We start from the raw sequence: 14293 nt of genomic DNA on the forward strand, positions 1-14293 counted from the left end.
TTTATGATGCCAGCAGGATTTGTTGGTATAATGAATCATTTCAGCTTAACGATATTGGAGAGTTTCAAGTAGAATAGGAAGCAAACATGTTGTATTTAGTTGGATGATGGTATTCCCCAGTCCGTTTAACTCTACAATGTTGTACTGACCCAGTCGACCTCATTTTTCCAGTTACTTACTAGGAATTAGGAGGTCTGTTTATTCCTAATATCACACAGCATGCACTAGATAAAGGCATTCCTTTAACCTTTCTTTGTACCTAGAATTCATCATCTGAAAGAATGAAATTCTTGCTTTGCCATGTTTTCTCTTTTCTGCCACTCCTTGCTGTAAGGTCACAGATTTGCTTTCCACCACCTGCAGTAGCTGCCTTTTGAAGCCCACCCTTGAAAACTATACGGAAACCAGCTGGTGGGATGTTCGATCTCCCAAACCTCATATCCAAACATGCTTCATATCCCACCTCCCCCTATTTAAGCCTCCCCAGCATGACCATCCAGTTGGGATGTATGGGTGGTGATCTGGTGGAATTAAGCAAAGGGGCCCCACTATGGATTGATACCATATAAGAAAGTAACAAACGATACTAAAAATATCACGATAATCGAAAATGCAACCAAAGTCATTATTTAGTCATTTCCCTAGGCATTTACATGGCTAAGGCATCGAGACATTTTCTAGCATCACTTAGAGATTTATTTGAATTAATACATCTAACAATGGATATTAAAAAGTCTACACACCCCTGTTAAAATGGCTGCTTTTTGTGAAGGAAAAGAATGACACTAAGATTAAATCATGTCAGATCTCTTTCTCACATTTAATTTGCAATTGCAAAGTATACAAATAAAGTGAAAAACAATCAGATTTTTTTTTTTTTTTTTAGGGCAAATAAAGACAAATAATAATAATAAAAAAACTTATAACAAGCTAGTTGCATAAGTGTACGCCCGCCTAAGCTAATACTTTGTTAAAGCATCTTTTGATTTTGTTACACCGCTCAGTCGATTTGTGTAAGAATTAGATCAGCATGGAACATCTTGACACGGCAATATTTCCCCACTCATTCTTGCTAAAACATTCTAGATCTGTCAAATTGTAAGGGCATCTCCTGTTCACGTCCCGCTTCGGGTCGACCCGTAGATTTTTAGTTCAGATTCAGATCTGGGCTCTGGCTGAGTCATTCAAGCCATTCCTTTGTTGATTTGGATGTATGCTTTCGGTCATTGTCATGCTGAAAAGTGAAATTCCATCTCATCTTCAGCATAGTGGCAGACATTTTCAAGCTATTTTTCTAGCTGGTGTTTGTAGCTATTCAAGATTCCCTCGACCTTGATAAAACCCGCATTTCTGGCTGAAGAAAAACAGCCCTATAGCATGACGCTGCCATCAGCATGCTAAACCATGGGTATAGTGTTCTTTTGTTGATGTGCTTTTATTGCGCCAAACATACCTTTTGGAATTATGGAATTATTATACCTTTTGGAATTGCTCTCATCAGAGCATAATACTTTTTGCCAAATGTTTTTGGGTTGGATGTTTTTCGAGAGAAAGGGCTTCCATCTATCCAGTCTACCCCATAGCCCGAATATGTGAATATTATGAGAGATTATTGTCACATGCAGAGAGTAATCAGTACTCGTCAGATATTCCTGCAGATTTATTAATGTTGCTGTTGGTCTCTTAGCAGCCTCTTTGGTAAGTTTTGTCTTGTCCTGTTGTAGATTTTGGATGTATGTCCTGTTCTTGGTCATGTCACTGTGGTGTTCCATTTTCTCCACTTGACGATGATGGCCTTGACGGTGATCCATGGTACAGCTAATATTTTGGAAATTTTTTTTGTACCCTTCTCCTGATCGATTCCTTTCGACAGTGAGACAGCTGTCAGATAAAAGCAAGTAGATGCCAAGAAAATCCTACAGAAACAGCTGGTCTTTATTTGTGGTTAATCAGAATAATTTCATTGGTGACATTTGTATGATAATTACTCTTGAACATGAGTTTGAATGTGATTGGTTCACTCTGAACACAACCACATCCCATATTATAAAAGGGTGTGCCCACTTATGCAACTAGGTTATTGCAACTTTTTTATTTTTTCTATTTTTCCCCTAAAATGTTTCTGATTGTTTTTCACTTCATTTTGATGCGTTGTAATTTCACATTGAGGGTGGGAAAAATTCTGATTGGTTGGTTACATTTATTTATTTATTTATTTTTATCAGGGAAAACCCTACCATTTTAACAGGGGTGTGTAGACTTTTTTTTTATTTGATTATTTTTTTTATATCCACCGTACTTGCCATTTGTTTTGAAATGCAGTAATGCATACTGTGGCAAAAAATGATGATGATAGTCAGACAATAAGACTTATTTATTTATTCAGTGACATTTTGACATCTTTACAAATATGAATCCAAATTATTAAAAAAAAAAAAATATGGACATGCTTACACCAAATGATAATGTTAGATGGGAACAAAATACATTAAAATAAATAATGGAAAACAAAATCACTTCACAATTGTCCTTGTTAAAATATCTAGCTGTACATCAAACGTTCATCGTAACAGAAATGTGAGCAGGATAGAATACAGATATATCTGCTTTAACAAGCCTTAAAACAGAACTTCAGAGTAAATATTATACAACTTATCCATGTGCTTTCTACAGTATATTACAACAGTTTTCTTGAGACATGTCATTAAGCTCCAGTAATAAAATAATAGAGCATCAGATAAGAAATTACTCATCAGATTCCTTGAATGAACCACCTTGAATTTATAAGGTAGGCATGAATTTCCTTTGAAGTAAGGGAATAGTGTGTGCTGGGATTTGGCCCAGCAGATGGGTCTGATTAATGCTTCCTATGCCTACAAATGTGTTCTTTCACTTTAACCCAAGAGGCATTTTAGCAGGTTTCCTATGAAGACGTTGAAAGTTGACACTGTCTCATGGGTGAACAGCTGTGTCTCATACTGTATATACAACCTTGTCAAAGCAAACATCTTAACTGGCCTGGAATTTTGTGGATGTTAGACGACTCACTACTCATATACAAGAGTATTGTATATAATAAACAGATTTTTTTTTTTTTTTTTTTTTTAAAGGGAAAGAAAACTAAATCAACAGTACAGTAAGTTAAATATAAGTACAAGAAGGAAAATGATTTAAAACCAGAAATACAAAAAATATGATTGTGGAACTTTTACAGTTCCTCCATTTTATCCAACATCACTGTGCATAGTTCTTACATTGATAAATGTCATTGGCCATTTGAATTTTCAAAAGAATAGCAGTCATCTTGGGCTAAGAGCACTGCCCTATTCCCTGAACTCTTTCAGAATTTCACATGTGTTTTTATTGATCACTTCGCGCAGCCTGCGGAGCCGTCGCACACTGAACTGGCTGACGAAGCTGTCTGGCTGGAGCACGGCCATTCCGTTGTGCACATCACCCATGATGATGATCTGACCATCCGAGGTAGTGACATTGGGACACGGGCAGTTCCAGTCCATGTTCTGCAATGTCACCTCCAAGGGTTCATTCTGCAGGAACTTAAGCCCCATCTTCTCATCCTTAAGGATCTCATCGATGTTGATCTGCGCCCGGCCCGAGCCTTCCTCTTCTGTCAGCTCTGTCATGCGGCCCAATATCACAAAGTCACTCTTGCAAAAACTGGACACGATCTTGTGTTGTGATTTGCATGGCTTGCAGCGGTGGTTCTTTGGATATGGGCACAAGTCCTCGCATGCCTCTTTTGTTTCAAAGTTGTTGTCATTGCCTCCACAACCCCCGTAAATGAAGGGCTGGCACTGTTTGAGGGTGTTGCTGTAGGCCCAGCGTGGCTTATAGAATTTACAGGGGCCCTGCAGGCTTGGAAGACCACATGGGGTGGGCAGTTCAGCCTGGCAGGACAGCATGCAGGAGTCGAAGCTGTCAAAGTGGTTCTGGTTCTGATTGCAGTTACCGTAGGTGAATATGAAGCAGCTGTTCCTCTTGCTGTCATAGTACCAACTCAGCTTCTGCCCACCACAGTCACCAGTGTCTGGCTCCTTCATGCATTCCTCAGCAGGGAAAGGAGACAGGTTCTTTGGCTTCTCTTTCTCAATTGGGACTCTCTGTATCACAGAGAGTGGGAAATGGGCTTGGATAGAACCACCTGAGTTTGTGGCTGTGCAGGTGTAGACACCTATATCTTCTAGCTGGGCGCTGTAAATCACGAGCTGTCCAATATTAGTGACAACTACATTTCCCAGCACGTGATTGGGTTTCATAACAATGTTTTCTTTTCCCTCCAGTTGCTTCTCCCAGGTGATCTCAGGTTTTGGCCAGCCAGTCACTTCACACAGGAAGCTGGCTGTATCGCCCACAAACACAGACTGTTCCATTGGGCTCCCAGTTATGACTGGGGGCTGCACATTTAATGTAGTGGTGAGCAGTAGGGTGGTCGTTGGGAGGGCGGTGGTTCCTGGAGGTAGAGGACTTGTGTTTACAGGGTGGGACCTGCAGGTCACGACAGACAGGGAGATACCTTTGGAGCAAGCTTCAGCATCCATGTAGCACTTGTTATAGTAGGTCATCCCGTCAGAAGCACAGGTGAAATGCGGCTCCTTCTCACAGCGATCTCTGCACTTGCATGTGGGCTGCCCATTCCAGACGTGGCACTCGGAGCCCTGCTGAGTGCACATGAACTTGTCGCAGGTTGCCTCTTTGGTTATGCCATCAGCTCCCGTCTTCACTGACGCATCCACGTAGCGGGCTGCCACACAGCTCCTGCTCCCACAAACATTTGCGCAGCACTTTTCAAATGTCTCACATTCCTAAACAGAGAGCATAACCAGACACTGAGTTTTTTTAATAATTCACTTTTGCAATATTTTCTTTGTTTATTTCATTCTGTTTATCCCATTATTATTATCATCATCGTTGTTGTTGTTATCATGTTCTTTCTACGCACTTTCAGTCATTGTATTTCAATAACTCTGTTACATTTATTCATTTATTAGTTAATACATTCATCTTCAGTACTGGTCAGGGTTGGGGTGGATCTGGGTTCAAGGCAGGAATACACCCAGGATGGGACACCAGTGTATCCAGGTCACCGCATGCATACACATTCACACTTAGGGGACAATTTAGAGTACCTATCATCATTACATTTATTAATTAATTAAGTATATTATTAGAAAAAAGACATAGAACCCTCTGAGGGAACACTTCTATGGTTCTATGAGTGATTTCTTATTTGAGAGGTTTCCAGATAGGAAACTAATTATCTAGAAAGAACCCTTGAAATATATATATATATATATATATATATATATATATATATATATATATATATATATATATATATATATATATATATAGTTTTATCTGAGAGTGAGTCTGCAGTTTGGATCTGTTTGTAGGCTATAAACTGTTCAACTGAAATTGTTTTAGAACTTCTTGCACTTCTTGGGTTCTTCAATGGTTCTTTGGATGGTTAATGGTTCCAGAGGTTTCTAAAAGTTTTCATAGATCCCTTTCTTAAAGGGAAGCCCTCGGTTGTAAGTTTTTGTTGTTGTTGTTGTTTTCTACAATGGAACAAAGAATGGAGAAGCGCTCACCTGGTCGGACTCGCACTCCCGGGTGCAGGTGCTCATTGCGTCCACCCACAGGTTGGGGTTCACATCGTTAGGACAGAGACCCGGGTGCGAGTACGCAGCTTTCTGCAATGCCATGCCTCTCACGCGTAACATTACCAACTCCCCGGCCAAAAACAACCATATCCAGAGACGCATCGTTTTATAGGAGATACTTATTCTCGGGACATGAAGAGCTGGGATTTCTGTCATCTTTGCGCGCGTTTAGTTATTTAAAAAAAAAAACCACAACAACAACCCCAAAACAATACACCGGCACATTCAGCGGTGCCAAATATTCCAGTCAAAACCCGGCTGAACGCAGAAAGATCTGATCGATCGAAGCGTGTAGAGAAGGAAGTTTGAGGTCCCTGTATTTATACCCTATTGTAATACCGAGTGGAGCCGATGCTGATTTCCTCTGACCACAGGATCTCACCGTTACGCGCACATGACAGTTATGAATGGCTCCGAGGTTTATTATAGAGGCTTTAAAAAACATCTGTCCTAAAGTTGGGGTTGGTACTGGGATACCTGCCTGCGTGAGAAACGCCTGGAGCCCGTGTTAACCCTTCAGAGGCAAACCTGAGATGTGTCAAAGTCATGCGCCTACTACAGCTCCGAGTCTGGCAAGAGTAATGTTTTCCTAACTGTTAGCTTGCACTTCAAATAGGTGGTTTGGGGTTTCATAGCTCTGGTCTGTAACTGTTCGGTTCGATTGATTAGGTGAGTGTCTTGGTGGGGCAAAATAAACAAACAAACAAACAAACAAACAAACAAACAAATAAATAAATAAATAAAAGAAGGAAAAAGTAGAAAACGTAAGCTGAGAGTCTATAGATTGTGTTCACAATAAGAACAGGGTATTAGGGGAGAGCGGGGTCAGTTGTAACCGGGGTGTAACTATCAATTGCTCCAATCAGCAACAAGGTGACGCTCACTCTGAACATGCTTGTTAGCATCTTCTGCGTGTCTGCAAATATTGGCAAAAAACATCAACTTGAACACAAAATTTGTTGTCCTCATTGGGAGAATGTTTTCAATAATAATAATAATAATAATAATAATAATAATAATAATAATAATAAATTTAACCCCTTTTCTCCCATTTTGGCCAGTTCCTACCCACTAGCTAGCTCTCACCTACTGTATGACATAACAGCTACCAACCAGGGAGAGTGAAAGTTAGCATGTGCTTCCTCTGATACATGTGAAGGTAACCACCTCTTTAAACATCTGCTCACCACAGATTAGCTGAACACTTGGTAGAAGAAGAGTTCTTGGTAGAAACTCGCCAACTGACCTCTCCGACATACATGGCCAATTGCAGTCGTATACTCCCGACCACAGATGGTTCTTGAATTGTCAGGATTTGAATTCACGATCTCTTGATGAAAGGGAAAAACGCTTTTCTGTTCTGCCACTTGGTAACTTGGATTATGTGTTCATTTTTATATGCAAATTAAACCAAAATAGGCTAAGTATCTATTTGACTTTAACATGCTTGATGATTGAGGATGCTAAGCTGATTTGCTAGCATATCATATTTCAACATGGTTGCCAGTGTGGGTTACTTGTCACAGAGTACAAAAAGAAAGTAACAAAAGAGAAATGGGTTCTATCCTGGAAAACCCTGGCATATGGATGAATGTGTGATCTGTGTTATTAACGTTTTAACAAATGTTTGAACATTTTAACTGCGGGCATGGAAGCTTAGTGGTTAGCACATTTGCCTCGCATCTCCAGGGTTGAGGGTTCGAATCCTGCCTCTGCCCTGTGTGCGCAGAGTTTGCATGTTCTCCCCGTGTTTCGGGGGTTTCCTCTGGGTACGCCAGTTTCCTCCCCCAGTCCAAAGAGATTCAATGTAGGCTGATTGGCGTTTCCAAATATTCCGTAGTGTGTGAGATTGTGCCCAGTGATGGGAACTCTGGGCACAAGGCTCCAGGTTCCCCATGACCATATGTAGGATAAGCAGTATGGAAAATGGATGGAACATGAAAATGCACAATATGGCCAAAAGTATGTGGACACTTGACCATCACACCCATATGTGCTTGTTGAACATCCTGTTCCAAAGCCATGGCCATTAACATGGAATCTGTCTCCTTGTTCCTCAAGGAAGGTCTTCCACTAGATTTTTGGAATGTAGCTCTTGTGCACTTTCAGCTACAAGAGCATTAGTGAGGTTAGGTGAGAAAGCCCTGCAAAGTTAATATGCCAATTCTACCCAAAGGTTTGGGGAAGGCCCAATTATGGGTCTGATGGTTATGAACTGAGATGCAATTGACAATTGGTCAACTGACAACAATTGACCCCACACCATGTTAAAGTATTTTAAAGATTTTTATTCCTTATTTGGTCCTGAATTAATTTCATATACTTTGTTAACATTAAAATTGCATTTGTTTAATAGTAATAGTTATGTACCTATCATGTGTAAAAATAATAATAATAATAATTTTTTTAAAACCCAGTGCTTTAGAAAAATTAAAATTTTAATTAAAATTTTGGAATTTAAGATTTCCCAAAATATGGCAGATGTTACAACAGACCCCGCTCTCCCCTATGAAACAGCATGGTTGTGTTCTGGAATTAACTTATCAGTGCCACACTAAAACAGTCCCAACACCTGGAATCAAACTGTCAATTATACATTGACACATATTCATCTTATTTACCAATAGACCATGTACACCATAATGTCAGGGAACTGAATTTAAAGCAGAATGTAACATAAATAGTTTTGTTCAACACAACTTAACAATAAGGTAACACATGTACATTTTCAGTTTCAGTAGAATTGAAATGGTTTTTCTTGAATGCAAGCGTTAGATTTATGTGTAGATGAATTCCTCATAATAGATTTCAGAGTAAAGCATAAATTGATTTCTGTTATGGAGCAGAGAGAATGTGACGTAATTATTATTATTTTATTTTTTTTTAATAGAAAGCTGTTTTAAACTGCTTTTAATAAATGAACCAAAAAAGCTAATCTTGACCGTTATTGGATCTACATTTGGAATAATGTGCTGTGGTCAGATTGAAAAATCATTTCGGACACAGGATGATTGCAATAAATTACAATTTCATACAAAGAAAAGCCCCTATGGCCGCCGTAAATTTTGGTAGAAGAGCATTGGTGCTTTAATGGATTTTTTCAGAGAAGAGTCCAGACATTCCTGTGAGATTGATGGTATGAATGTTTTTGCCTAATAACCAATCGCATTTACATTTACGGAATTTGGCAGATGCCTTTATCCAGAGTGCTTTGAAGTCTCTATCAATAAATACGTCCTGATACTGGTTCATTAGGTCACGGACTAAGAATACCGCCAGTCTAAAAAACTCTTTTTGGAGGTAATATAGTAAGAAAAGCACACAGACTACACATGTTTTTAAAGTGCAAATATAAATACTTTATGAAGAGGTAGGTCTTTGGATGTAGTTTAAAGACTGCCAGTGAATCAGCTGTTTGGACATCTAGGGGAGGTTCAGTCCACCCCATACAGTAGGTGCCAGAACAGAGAAGAGTCTTGACGCATGACTTCCCTGTACCCTGAGAGATGGTGGGACAATTGAAGCAGTGCTAGAGGTTCAGAGGGAGCATGGTGCAGTGTGGGGTATAATTGCCTCTGCCAGAATGTTAAGACGTGACCATAGTCGGATCAAAATAATGACCCACACATACAGTCATGTGAAAGAATAAGTACACCCCATGGAACACCCCTCTTCATCTCCCTCCACTGGCTTCCTGTAGCCGCCCGTATCAAATTCAAGGTCTTGATGCTCATGTACAAGACCTTGTCTGGATCACCCCCTACCTCAACACTCTCCTGAAGGCTTACGTTCCTTCACGCAATCTGCGATCGATCAATGACCAACGCTTTGTAGTACCTACTCAGCGTGGCTCAAGGTCCCTTTACAGAACCTTCACACTAACTGTCCCTCAGTTGTGGAATGAACTTCCAACCTCAATCCGGACCACAGAATCTCTCACCATCTTCAAAAACACTTAACTAACCCTTAAACGCCAAACCCACATTATTTAAAAAATTTTTAAAAACTTACACCTCTACCCTGCACACTTTGCTTCTCTAGAACTCAATTATAAATCTTGTATGGTAGCACTACGTGTAGTGTTCTCCACTTGATATATCGCTCTGCTTGTATTTCCTCATTTGTAAGTCAGTCTGGGGAAAAGTGTCTGCTAAATGAATAAATGTAAATGTAATGAAGTTGATCAACTTGAACAAACCCACAAGGGAAACGGTCTTTTTCAGTTATTTATTCAACAGAAAATCACCACAGATGCAGATAGACTCTGAGACTAACCACATAAAGTGTGTGTTATACTGGGAAACCCCACTGTAGCCTCAGATTCCTGTTCTTGGCTGACTGAAGTGGAAGCTAATGTGGTGTGGTCTTCTGCTGTTGCAGCCTATCTGCCTCAGTGACATGTGCTGTGCATTCTGATAAGCTTTTCTGCTCTTCATGGTTGTAAAGCATGGATATTTGAGTTACCCGGGCCTTCCTGTCAGCTCAAAACAGTCTGGGCATTTTCCTCTGACCTCTCTAATCATCAAAGCATTTCAGCCCAAAGAACTGCTGCTCACTGAATGTTTTTTTGTTTGTTTGTTTGTTTGTTTTTTTGAAACATTCTGTTTAAACGCTAGAGACCGTTGTGCCGATTTTCGGAAAAAAGTGGAAACGGCTATCAGCAGAAATAAAGGAGATCGGCAGTTTTTGAAATACTCAAATAAGTCCATCTTGCACCAAAAACTATGCCATAGTCAAACTGATTGTTTCCCATTCTGATGTCTGATGTGAACATTAACTCAAACTCTTGATTTGTCTCTGCATGATTTTATACATTGCCCTGCTGCCACATGATTGGCTGATTGGATAACTGGATGAATGTGCTGGATTACAGGTGTTCCTAATTGGACAGCAGGCAGTGAGTGTACATCAAGCCTTCATTTTTAAGCTCAACAATCATTGTATGTATTTGCCATGAAGGGGGCCAACAATTATTTTAGCTACCAAAACTGAGTTGTTTGTAGCTAAATTTAAAAAAAAAAAAAATATATATATATATATATATATATATATATATATATATATATATATATATATATATATTCACTGTGCTAAACAAAATCTTAAATCATAACCATGAGCTGTACTTAAACCTCACCCTAGCTACTTCAGTGGGAGCAGAATTAAACACGATTTATATTCAAGTAAATGCTTTCTCTGGCGATGAAATGAGAGACATGTCATTTAATTAAAGGCAAACCATTTCAATTTAAAAACGTTACACAGGCTAAATGAATCTACAGTATGGTGTCATTAGTATTTTGTAGGCAGCTTGAGACTGAGACTTTGATTGGTCTCATTCTTTGATGTGGCTCAGCGCGTATATATTTTTATGCATAGTTTCGCAGCTTACAGTCAGCAGAGCTTTTAGATCACACAAATTTAATCACTTTCTTATGACTGTAGCCCGAGTAACATAAAAAAAAAAAAAAAGCTGTTGGCGTAAAATTGTTGCTACAAAACCCCCGTGTATGATGGAATCCACATTTTTCTAAATAAATCTTTACTAATGAACTTCAAAGTAGTTAGGGTGGAAGGTGCTCCTGGGGGGTTCCAGTTCCTGGTACCCCTCCCAGCACTTAATAGGTTCACTTTTACTGTGCTTGTTTTTGTGCCTTGGATTAAGTTTCTGGTGAGCAAATCAAGGAGGAGATTTTTTATAATTACTGGAAACTCGATGTCCTCATATACCCTCGCAGAGCAAAACAACTTGTACACTACACATCGAGGGTGTCAAATGAGGACAAAGGCAGATTCCAGATTATGTTGCAGCAGTGTAGCTTAATAATATTGATGATTCCTGAACAAAATACATGATGTTTGAAATAATTTAAGACTAATCTGATTTAGAATGATAGGATCAGTAGATAATACTGATAATAAAACTTTGAATCAGCAAACTTTTACAACGGACTTGCATTTACCTTAATGTAAAAGTGCTTAGTTTGTCCATTTAGCACTGTTAGCATATTTCATTGCTTTGCTAAGATGATCTATACAATGTCTTTGGAACCCCTGCAAGATGCTTATCTCATTATCTCATATCTAGAGCTCACACACATAGTGTGAAGGTGAACATGACTTTATGAACTTTAAAAAAAACAACAACAAAAAAAAAACTATTCATTCAATTAAGTTGTAATAATGAATCGTTATTTGCAAGTGAATAAGGATGTGTATCTGTTTTAATGGTTATATTTATGTATTTAAAAAAAACAACAACCCGTGATCCATTTTAAGATTTGTGACAACAAATACTGCTCTAGTAATTCACCCTATGCAAACTACCATAACTCATAACCCATTGAGAACAACAAAATGTACTTTGTAGTCTGAAAAATATGGTAAATGTCTCTCCTGTTTTATACAATAATAGAGGGTTATATTCAGCCTTTTCAGTCTGGAGAATTCCCAAGATGAGGACAGTGCACCCTCAGGCAGGGATAAAAATCTTTATTGGGAATGTGTGTAAATTGCTGGCGTATAGAGACACAGAACGCGAGGCATCTCCTTTTATGATTGATTACATAAAGAGAAGTTTTGTATGTCTCATTCTTTCACACTTCTGATTCCAGGAGACAGCTCACCTTATCTGCCCTTTGTGGCAGCAATGCATTCACAACGTGTTGAGTGAAAGGTTTCATTTTCGCACGAGAATTTATAAACTGTTGTCAATTCTGACTGATGCAACCTGGGGCGAAAAGCGGGTATGCAGGAGTTGGCTGATTATCCTTTGAAAGCTCAAACAGGGATAATCGTTATTTATACAGCCTTTTTACTTTGAGTAACTCAGAGTATACTCATAAAATAGATTCAGCACTAAGGTACTAAGATGTACTGTACTAAGGTACAATTAAGGAACCTACAATCACTTCTGTAATCACCTATAAACTATAAATGTTGTATATAAACTTACTAAAAAGCATGACAGGTATATTTAGCAAGTCCAAAGAAATATGAGTAGGCCAAGTTAAACGAATACATTTTTAATCAGGATTTAACTGCGGCTATAGAGTTTGTGCTCTTAAGTACCACTTTTTGGGTGACGTTTGGAAAAAAACAACAACCCTCTACCAGCTAGGCTGCACGTAATCCTCGAGATTAACAGCAGGCCGGCGTAAGCTTAACAAAATGATTGTGATGGGTTAAACTGTTTCAGGAGATCAGCAAGCTATGTCTGAGCTAAACCATTAACATCCAGAATGGATCTAAACCATTTAGACAGACCTTCGGTGTGTGCAGAATTTAACAGGCAACCGGTGTTGAGTAAGTATGGGGTAGTTTCTTTTCTTCCTGACTTTCTTTTCCTGGTAAGGATGTGGGCTCCTGTATTCTGAACATAGAATCTGAAGCTTATATGAAGAGACAGCAGGGCAGCCAGCCAGCAACGATGCTCCTATCAGGAGGTTCAAAAGCATGCACTAGTTTCTCAGTGTCATGTAGGGTCAGCATATGTCTTACCCTGAATTCATACCAGACATGTCACGTAAGTGTTGCAATTACATGGCGCCTAGCGTTCAATCCTCGCTGCACTCATTCAGCATGCGCTACTAGAATCGCATCTAATATATCTAATATAAGCATTCCTTTCTATCAGAATTTAGGAGAAGGAATAGCAGGTGTGCACGGTGACTGGTATCAGGCAGGACACAAGAAAAGTTGTCGGAGTGTGTGTTTTTACTTTTTTTTTTTTATTGTGGGTAGTCAGATATGAAGCCTGCAGGACAAAGAAAGTCCTCATTGATTAACATTAGAGAGTATTAGATGTGGCAGATAGCTTACCTGTGCAAAATATCACTATGGGAGCAGGCAGGATTGGTCAAGGGTGTCCTTTTGGAGTGGATGAGATTGGTCAGAATTCCTTTGGGAGCGCAAGGGGATTTAAAAGACAGTCGGTCACACAGCACTGGGAGGAAATGTGCATTCAACTTTCTCAGCATTACGTGTGAGGTCCTAAAACAGAACCTTGTGTGATAAGCAAATAAAACTTTATGTCTAAATCAAATGCTGTTGCACCAAGAGTTTATCGTACGTAGCACGTAGCATGTTCATAGCACGTCGACTGTACCCACTTTCTCAGCATGATTTCATCAGATAATTCACAGCTACATGGACAGCCCTAGGCAGTTTCATGTTTAAGAAGGTTTGGGTGCACAAAAAAACATCATCACATGCCAGGCTTCATTCAAACCTGTTCTGAAAAGTCTACCGATTCTTGTTTGCATAGACATAGGAATGCTGTTCCGATAACAAACGTCTGCTTTGTTTCGTTCTGAGAAATCTTGCTTTGTCACAACTTCTTAATACCTTCCCCCCTGTTCTTCTGACACTGCCAGCTGCTTGCAGTGATATATGTGGGACCAAGGCAGAGGCCAAACCCATCTGTGTTTCATGTGGTTTGGCCCTTTACACCATGGCAATCTGGGTCTATTGATGCTTTTGTGTCCATCATCTGTCAACGATATGATGGGATGGAACAACAAGTTTTATGAAATGAAGGAAAAGAGAAACATGCAAACCTAAATTCTTCTGACTCCAAACCACAGAACATGAGGTGTCTTGTCTAGAGT

At 39.4% G+C, this 14293-nt stretch overlaps 1 protein-coding gene across 1 annotated transcript; it reads right to left on the reverse strand.

The window, feature by feature from the left end:
- Positions 1 to 2353: 2353 nt before the first annotated feature.
- On the reverse strand, positions 2354 to 6173 carry wfikkn2b (WAP, follistatin/kazal, immunoglobulin, kunitz and netrin domain containing 2b). Its single transcript, XM_017483774.3, has 2 exons — positions 5613 to 6173; positions 2354 to 4823 (listed from the first exon to the last, which is right to left on the reverse strand). Exons 1-2 carry the CDS (start codon positions 5838 to 5840, stop codon positions 3324 to 3326), a joined length of 1728 nt encoding a protein of 575 aa, XP_017339263.1. The 5' UTR covers positions 5841 to 6173; the 3' UTR covers positions 2354 to 3323.
- Between the last annotated feature and the right edge of the window lie 8120 nt (positions 6174 to 14293).

This window comes from Ictalurus punctatus, chromosome 13 (genome assembly GCF_001660625.3).
Source record: "Ictalurus punctatus breed USDA103 chromosome 13, Coco_2.0, whole genome shotgun sequence".
In the NCBI taxonomy this organism is placed as follows: domain Eukaryota; kingdom Metazoa; phylum Chordata; class Actinopteri; order Siluriformes; family Ictaluridae; genus Ictalurus; species Ictalurus punctatus.